Source organism: Octopus bimaculoides, chromosome 7, assembly GCF_001194135.2.
Source record: "Octopus bimaculoides isolate UCB-OBI-ISO-001 chromosome 7, ASM119413v2, whole genome shotgun sequence".
NCBI lineage: Eukaryota > Metazoa > Mollusca > Cephalopoda > Octopoda > Octopodidae > Octopus > Octopus bimaculoides.
This window is the reverse complement of record NC_068987.1, coordinates 47,114,591-47,124,107: the sequence shown is the minus strand read 5'-3', so window position 1 is coordinate 47,124,107 and position 9,517 is coordinate 47,114,591. Positions and strand designations below refer to the sequence as shown.

At 37.5% G+C, this 9,517-nt stretch overlaps 2 protein-coding genes across 3 annotated transcripts in view; one reads left to right on the top strand and one right to left on the bottom strand.

Annotated features, from left to right (window-relative positions):
* Positions 1-8,720, top strand: part of LOC106875067 (PIN2/TERF1-interacting telomerase inhibitor 1) — an 11,942-nt gene extending 3,222 nt beyond the window's left edge. For both annotated transcript variants that reach the window (XM_014923029.2, XM_052969592.1), the window contains exons 2-5: positions 2,607-2,729; positions 4,159-4,324; positions 6,199-6,373; positions 7,525-8,720. In XM_014923029.2, coding sequence (XP_014778515.1) covers positions 2,607-2,729; positions 4,159-4,324; positions 6,199-6,373; positions 7,525-8,694 — 1,634 coding nt within the window. In that variant the 3' untranslated portion in view covers positions 8,695-8,720. The remainder of the gene's footprint in view (positions 1-2,606; positions 2,730-4,158; positions 4,325-6,198; positions 6,374-7,524) is intronic.
* The window catches only part of LOC106875068 (uncharacterized), a 124,918-nt gene that overhangs the window by 30,138 nt on the left and 85,263 nt on the right, over positions 1-9,517 (bottom strand). The gene's annotated exons all lie outside the window — the stretch shown is intronic.

The following is a 9,517-nucleotide window of genomic DNA, read 5'->3' as shown; positions in this document are numbered from 1 at the left end:
TAATTACCACTTCTGAAGTTCTGCTAGCTAGGAAACATGTAGGCTGGGTTTTACCCGCTCTATTCCCTAAATTTATATATATATATATATATATATATATATATATATATATTCTTTAATAATGATGGAAGCAGTGTTCAAATTAGTGTTGTGTGTCATACTTAATGCAAATACACTGTAGAAAGTCTGGAAACTGAATACTGCAGTTTCTAACTATGATATATGATTCTGTGTTATCAGTGTTGCACCCAGCCTTTGGATAATTTTAGATTCAAATTTTGGCACAAGGCCAATAATTGCAGTAGGAGGAGCTTCAGTCAATTACATCAACCCCAGTGCTTAACTGATACTTATTTTATGAACCTCGAAAGGATGAAAAAAGTGGACCTTGGTGGAATTTGAACTCAGAACATAAAGATGAATGAAATACTGCTAAGCATTTTGCCTGGTGTACTAATAATTCTGCCAGTTCATTGTCTTTGCTGTTAGAGGAATATGACATAGAATGGAATGAAATGGTTTATTAGCACAAAATGAAGGACCACCTGACTCTTTCACACTCTGAAATTTTGAGGCTGCATGCTGGTAGTGTACAGTGTTTATTTTGGCTTTTCAAGATCTGGGCTTAAATCTCACTGAAGACAACTTTACTGTACATACTTCTGGATTAATACTAAAGTTAATGTAATCAATTGTTTCTTTCCTCCAAAATTTGAAGCCTTGTGCCTACATAAAACATCATTATTATAAATATTAATATGGCTGCATTATCAAAAATTGTGTCTTTAGATTCATTTTTGCCACAATTATTAAACATTTTCTGAATCTTTTAGGCCTTCTTAGGATAGATTAGATTTTTTTTAATGCTAGAAATATCAAGACATTACAAGTCAGAGTTGTGAACCTATTTCCAAATTTCACCTTAGTTAATGTGATCACATTTTGTGATTCAAAACATTTGAAACATTACAAATCTCCAATCAGCTACATAATCCTGAATCTTTGAAATACAATGCATCTATGCTTTTGATCTTCCGTGAACAAGCAGCACACAAATTTTGCTGCAACTCTTTTCATTTGTTAGCAGGTGCTCCAGTGACACATCAGTCATATCAAGTTCATCAATTATTCGGTGATGGTCCTCTAAAATCAGTTCATGAATTTTCGTGATGTTTTCATTTGTTCAGGAGGTCGACAGTCACCCTGAATGAGGTTGGTCTTCAAGCAACAAGTGACCATTTCTAAAGTACAAAAGCCATTTGTAAACATGTGTTTTGCTCATGGTAGCATCCTTGTAAGCTGTTTGAGGCATGACAACTGTTTTGGTCACCGTTTTCCCTGGCAGAAAGAATTTCACAAAAGCATGCTGTTCCTTTGTTTCAGCCATTGCAAAAATCGACGAACAGTGGAGAAGCACTGCAAAACAAAGACACTTCACATGGCAGTATGACTTCATTCGATGCTACCAGTTGACAGACTGATGCCTGAGGGTCACATGAAGTGGCTTATTGTGACAGAAGCCTGAAGTGCAACAGGCTTGTCCCACAGAGAAATTGTCGGTTACTTTTGGGTATTCCCTCGTACATACATATATGGTGTGTGTGTGTGTGTGTATATATATATATAAAGACAAAGTCCTAGTATCTGGTCAAAAGTAATCTTTTTAAGGCAGAAATAGTTGTGTGTCAGGCTAATTGTATTACAATATACACTGCAAGATTCTGCAAAGTTTTAGACTACCACATTATACTTGCAAGGTATTGGTTAACCTGAAGCTCTACTACAGGAGTTCTCAACCATTTTCTTATTTAAGGACCACTTTGATAACTATTTTATTCTGGTGGACCCCCATAGTCATTCGATGTTTAAAAACTAGTTCCATAGAAACTTCTTCAAAATTCCTATTTTGTTTTTCACACATTAACCTGTGTAGGTTGAACTATGTAAAATGCTAGAGAAAGAAACCTAGCCGTTTCATGTAATACAGCTAAAGCATAATTTTTTCCAGGGGTCTTTAAAATACTGTTGTGGATCCCCAGTTTACTATTTTGTTGTGTGGACCCCCCAAAATCTTATATGAAACCCAGTTGACAACCACAACTCTAGTAGAAGGCTCTTGCTCAGTGGGAACAACCTGAAACAATATGGTCTTGAACCTAACTTCTAAACATCCATACTTGTGATTATGTTGACTATATTGTAAATTTTTACTGTTTGGTAGCCATATATCTTCATTACAGCAAGACACCTGTTCTTGTCACTCTGCCATATTTGAACCTGTCAATACCTGATACAAAGCCACCTCTCTTAATACTACACCTCAACTTGTTTGAAGGATCTTGTCTTGTGAGTTACTTGGTGACCTCATTAGTGCCAATACTACGCAAAAAAAAAAAAAAAAAAAAAATCACCCAGTACACTCTGTGAAGTGGTTGGCATTAGGAAGGGTGTCCTCTGGCTGTTGAAACTATGCCAAAGACAATATTGGTGCTCAATATAGTACTATGGCTTGCAGTCTGTCAAATTGTCCAACCCATGCCAGCATGGAAGATGGGTGTTAAATGACTATTTTTCAGAATCCATATTTGTTATTTTTCATTTGTCAGATGAAGACAAGTTTGGTCAGAAGATGCTTGAGAAGTTTGGCTGGGAGAAAGGTAAAGGTTTGGGGCTGCGAGAAGATGGTAGCAGAGAACATGTGAAAGTCTCAAAGAAGAATGATACCAAAGGTAAGTTAACCACTATTGCACTTTGGAATTCTTTCACAACCTTTAGAAACCAGTGACCATTTTGTAACATGTGTTGCATTTAGTTCTTACCATTTGTTCCTTTTATTTAGTTTTTACCATGATGACATGTTATAGTTTGCTAAAAATTAAGATGTTGACTGATGGGTTAACATTTCATATCTTGCTATGAGCTGCTGTAGACATCTACATAGTAATTTAATCAGCTTTAGTATATGCCAAATCTTTTATAGTAAATTTCCTAATGATTTGAAAACAGCTATGCAAACTAGTGGGACAGGTTTTGAAGAGCTTTGCTTGCTTGTGCGGTTTTACATGCATTTTTTTTTTATGTCAACATGGATTAGATGATTGCTATTGAGTTATTGTTTAAATTCTTACCTGTTATTCCACATAGCTTCAATGGCATGAAGTGAGTGGATAATTTGTTGACAGGAGAAATGACAACATCATTGCTCATAGGTTGGAACTTTTGTAGAAGTACAAATGTAAACAAATATGCAGACACAACACACAGCTACACACAGATACATACACACACATATATATGACAATCTTCCTTTCAGTTTCAATCTTCTAAATGCACTCAAGGCTTTGGTTAGCCTGGGTCTATAGTAGAAGACCCAAGGTGCCATGCAGTGGCACTGAACCTGAAACCATGTGGTGGGTGCCAGATCTCTTTGTCAAAAGAACTTACTGCCTTTGAAATACTGATCATGAGATCACAATGTCTATAGTCATTTGACTTGTTCAGGGTAGCAGCAAATAGAGGTGACCTAAGCAAAAGAAGGAGCCTTTTACATTGTAACTTGATCTGCTGAATGTAGTAGCCAAACATTCCTCAGCAGATTCTTTACTCCTCATTAAAAATGTAAACCACTTGTATCAAGATGGAAATTTTAAGGTAACATGACCATAACTAGGTATCATTGACAGGACATTGCTGACCAGTGAAGGAGCTTTTATAATGTCTTGTGATTAAAACTGGGTCTTTTATCTTTTGCTTGTTTTAGTCATTAGACTGTGGCCATACTGGGGCATGGCCTTGGGTAGACTGATACTGTACAGAAGCCTGACATGAATTGTACTTGTAATTCAAAAGAGTATAGCCTTATCACATTCACTGTATATCACTGATTCTGCTTGAGAAAGATGTTAAGGGAACACTATACATTTAATTCAGGGATGAGCAACTGAATCCTCATCAACAAACTATGAAGATCTTCCATTCCACTGAATGAACATGAATTATTCAATGATACTGCAATATTCTATCAGGCTATTCTACACTCTTTACTTTGTCATCATGACTCTTCTCTCTACATCCCTGACTTTGCTATTGTGACTCCTCTCTACACTTCACTTTCCCATACCAAATGTGTTAATTAATTTTCCTGTTATTACTTTACAGGGCTTGGTTTTAAAAAAGTCTTTGGTGACAACTTGATGAGTCACCAGGATGATTTTAACTCCTTGTTGAACAGTTTGAGTGAAACCCACACTAGTGCCAGTCATGCTGATACAGATGATGTTAGCAAGTTGGCAGAAAAGTCTTGTGTGGCCAAAAAGCGTGTGCAGTAAGTTTTCTTAATTATTATCCTTTCATTCTTTTACTTGTTTTCAGTCATTAGACTGTGGCCATGCTGGAGTACTGTCGAATATTTCAGAGAAATGTGTCCACATGAATGATGGCTCACATGCATTTAATGATGCTGCAAAGAGAGAGACTTGGAGATGCCACTATGAAAAGTTGCTAAATAAAGAAAATGAATGGGAGAAAGAGAGTCTGATAAATGTCGATCCAACAGAGGGACCAGCTATCCGAATTGACAGTACCTTGGTAGATAAAGCAATTAAGGATATGAAGACAGGGAAAGCCCCCGGCTTATCAGGAATCACTGCTGAGATGCTTAAAATATCTGGCAGTGTCAGCTATACCCTAGTCACCCGTATTACGAACCAGGTGATACACGGAGGAATCATACCCAATAACTGGTGTAGCAGCACCATAGTCAACTACTACAAAGGTAAAGGTGACACCTTAGATAGAAATAATTATAGAGGTATCAAATTGTTGGATCAGGTGATGAAAGTCACGGAGAGGTTCATAGCCCAATTAATTAGAGAGAGAGAGTTCTGGTAAGACAGCTGCAGGAGAAATACATAGCCAAAGATAAACCTCTGTACCTGACTTTCATTGACATGGAGAAAGCCTTTGACAGGGTCCCCCGATCCCTCATCTGGTGGTCAATGTGGAAACTAGGCTTAGATGAGTGGTTGGTGAAAGCTGTACAAGCCATGTACAGGGATGCTGTCAGTAAGGCGAGGGTTGGCAATAAGTATAGTAAAGAATTCAAGGTAGAAGTAGGGGTTCACGAAAGATCTGTCCTCAGCCCCCTCTTGTTCATCATAGTCCACCAGGCAATAACAGAGGAATTCATGACAGACTGCCTCTGGGAGCTCCTCTGTACTGGTGACCTTGCTCTAATAGCTGAAGGGCTTTAGAGTTAACCTAGCAAAAACCAAAGTCTTAGTAATTAGGAAGTCAGACAAATCACAAATCCCTTCAGGTAGATGGCCCTGCTTGAGCTGTAGAAAAGGCATAGGTAGAAACTCCATACGATATACTTGGTGTAAGCTGTAAGCAAAAGAGGTGCAGCAATATCAAAGGAAGGTTAACTGGGAAGATAATTTTTGTGTGTGGAAGATGCACAGGTGCAATAAACACTGAAAATGTACAGAAAACAGATTCCATCAAGTGCCAGGAGGCAAAACTGGAGATAGTTGATAGCTTCCGTTACCTAGGTGACCAAGTCAGTAATGGGGGTAGATGCTCTGAGAGCATAACTGCTAAAGTTCAGAGAGCTCCTACCTCTGCTTGTAACAAAAGACCTCTTGCTCAGAGTGAAAGGTAGACTGTATGATGCCTGTGTGCAAACAGCCATGCTACATAGCAGTGAAACATGGGCTGTGACTGCTGAGGACATGCGTAGGCTTGAAAGAAATGAGACCAGTATGCTCTGCTGGATGTGTAGTGTCAGTGTGCATGCATGACAGTGTAAGTGTCCTGAGACAAAAGTTGGACATAAGAAGCATCAGATGTGGTGTGCAAGAGAGATGACTGCACTGGTATGGTCATGTAATGCGAAATGGATGAGGACAGCTGTGTGAAGAAGTGTTCAAGTTTAACAAAAATATTCATGGATCAGGACAATGCTCATGGTTAACAAGAATGTTGTCTAACTACAATATTTAACCCAATAACTTCTAACACTGTTTAAAGTCCTATTCATTTTCCAGTCCTTTTTCAGCTACAATATTTAACTCATTGACCCCGAAAATTGAATAAAGCCCTCCCCGGCTTCCTATCTTTGTTCCACATACTATATTTAACTCTAACCCCTAACAGTATTTAAGTGCTCCTCATCTTCCTATCTTTATTCTCTCTCAGCTACCACAAACACATGAAAAGCAAAGATCTGTCAGGTCGGACAGCAGAGGACATGGATTGTATATTTGGCCGAAGGAAAACCAAGATGAAGAAACCTGAGACTGATCTGGTGCCATCATCATCCCCATCATCAGAAGTGGTTCCTCTTGAAGCTGCTAATATTGATGCAAAATCAGTAAGGTTTCTTTGATAATCTCCTTTTTCCATTCTCTCCCTCTTTTCTTTGTTACATCTCCTTATACGTAGCACATGCATTCACACAGATGTACACATACATATATATAACAGTATTTTTGTGTCTGCCTGTCTGTTTGTCTCTTCTTTCATTGAAAAGCTTATGTGTATTCCTTCAGACGCACTCACAAAGATGCATTACATCTCTCTTGCTTCCTTCATATGTGTACATATACAAATCTTCTCTATCCAATACCACATTGCTCTCACACTCTCTTTTGTCCACTGTCTCAATCTGGAGTTTCTTCAATTGATGCTGCAGTTAAAGTATGAAATTATCTCCTGTTTTCATGCTGTGAAACATTATTGGCCTTGTGAAAACTTCTCGGGTCTCAGGAGGTGTTTATGTTAGTATGTCTTATATTTCCAATTGGACGTAAGAACAAAGTACTTAATTCTATTTTATCTTATCCTCTTTCTCTATCTTTATCAGTTTAAGGGATTAGTTAGCAGCAGAAAGACACAGACATCTAAACAGTAAATGTTGATGGAAATCAGAACGAAATAAGATGTCTTTTATTTTTTACTAGTTTCAGTCATTTGGCTGCTGTTATGTTGGAGCATCACCTTGAAAGGTTTTAGTTGAATAAATCGATCCCAGGACTTTTTTTAAAGCTAATACCTATTCTATTAGTGTTTTTTCTGAATCACTAAATTACAGGGATGTGAACACCAACACCAGTTGTCAAGCAGTGGTGGTATGACAAACGTGGACACAAGGGGCCACACACATACATACACACACACATATATATGATAGGTCTCTTTCAGTTTACATCTACCAAATCCACTGAAGGCTTTGGTTGGCCTGAGGCTATATGTAGTAGAAGACACTTGCCCAAGGTGCCTTGCAGTGGGACTGAACCCAAGATTATGTGGCTGGGAAGCAAGCGTCTTATAACACAGTCATGCCTGTGCCTATATATCCATATTTGTAAAACCTCATGCATGTGAAACCCTATCTCTGTCCCTCCCCCGTCACTTGCCCCCTCCTCATTCAATAATTTATTTGGCTCATGATTTTATTTACCTCATTAAAGATAAATTATAATAAATTATTTTAATAATATCTATTTAATATCTATTTTCTAGGAATCTACTGAGAAGCTGGTCATTAATGAAAAGCATGGAGTTTTGACCATAAATACTGGGAAGAGTGTATTGGAATATTTTGCTATGAAAATGAAAATAATGAAAGATGCACATTTACAAGTAAGAGACAGTGATTCTGCACACAAGGAATCTCTGGTTACAGAACCTACAGACTTGGATTGTTCTATGGAGGTTAACCACTGCCCTGAGCAAACTATCAAAGATAAGTCAGATTCTACTATGGATGTTGACCACTGCCCTGAGGAGACTGTTAAGAAGTTAAAGAAGAAAAAGAAAAAGAAGGTTAAGGACGAGGAATTTGAAGAAGAGGCAGCATGTGAATTAATAACTGATGTAGATGGTGAGCATAATTCTGAATCTGTAGATAATTATAAAAAACAATCTGTTGAGATGACAGATGAGTGTATTGTGGTTCAACATAAGAAGAAGAAAAAAGACAAGCATAAAAAGTGCAAAGAGACCACATCTGATGTTGTTGACTGTGATGGTGAGAATGATGTAAGTAATGGAGAAACTGTTTGTTCGACAACTGGTGAGACAAAAATAAAGAAATCAAAGAAGAAGAAGAAAAAGAAAGAACAAGATTGTGAGGTGGTTGATTCTAAAAGTGTACTTCATAATTCTATGGTGCAGAGTTCGGTACTTGTTAATCTTGAGAACCAAAGTACAGTTCCCAATTCTGGGGAGCAAAGTACAGCGGTGCTTAATGTTGATATAGAAAAAGATTTAGAAACTAGAGATGAAGATTTTTACACAAAAAGAAAAAAAAAGAAAAAGAAAAGATCTCGAGAAGAAATGGATAATTTTAACCAAAAAGATTCAATGTCTGCAGAAGTGTCTGGTAAAGTCTCTACAGAAGAATGTACTGCACCAAAGAGTAGAAAACACAAAGAACAATTAAAGAAAGAATGTAATGTTTTACATGAAACTGTTAATGAAGAACAGACATCAACTGTTCCCAATGAAACATTTCGTTCTGATTATTCCCTTAGTAATCCTAGAAAAACTGAAGGCAATCAGCAAAATACTTCATTGAAACTGATGTGCAGAAAGGACATTAAGCACAACACAGAAGCTCTTCAAAGTGCCTTAGAACATTTCCAACTTCTTGGAGCCAATGTTTTAGACATTGTTGGTTATTCAGTGTAAAGAAAAATTAAAAAATTTTTTCTATATGTTGTGGTTTGTTCTTAAATATTTGTTTTCTGTTTTAATTTGCAAACCAGATATTTTTGGTGTTGGAAGAAAAAAATGTAAATGTGATACTAATGGTGGTCGAGCAAAAACAGATGAGATATAAATTGGTGTATTATCAGCTTACTGACTAATTGTGTATCTGCTACCTTGTATTATATTAATAGGTTTTAAGAGTGTTATGATTGTTATTTAGTTGAATGAGGAGGAAGGGGTCTTGCATTACATTTGGAATTTTTTAAGGTTAGTAGTGAAACATAGTAGAGATAAGAGGGGAAGAGAGAAAGGTACATGAGCTGTCCTTAATGAAATGGGACATGGTTTTAGAGGAGCAGAAGTCATTGTAGTAGAATAGCAATGATGAAGGTTTTGGTCAAACAAATCGACTCCAATACTAAATTTTTGAAGCCTGGTATTTATTCTGTCAGTCTCTTTTTGCCAAACTGGTAAGTTATATGGGGAAACAAACCAGCACCATAGTTGTGGGGTTAAGCACACATATATGATGGACTTCTTTCAATTTCCATCTATCAAATCCACTCATAACACTTTGGTCGGCCATCATCGTTTAACGTCCGCTTTCCATGCTAGCATGGGTTGGACAATTTGACTGAGGACTGGTGAATCCGGATGGCAACACCAGGCTCCAATCTAATTTGGCAGAGTTTCTACAGCTGGATGCCCTTCCTAACGCTAACCACTCAGAGAGTGTAGTGGGTGCTTTTACGTGTCACCCGCATGAAAACGGCCACGCTCGAAATGGTGTCTTTTATGTGCC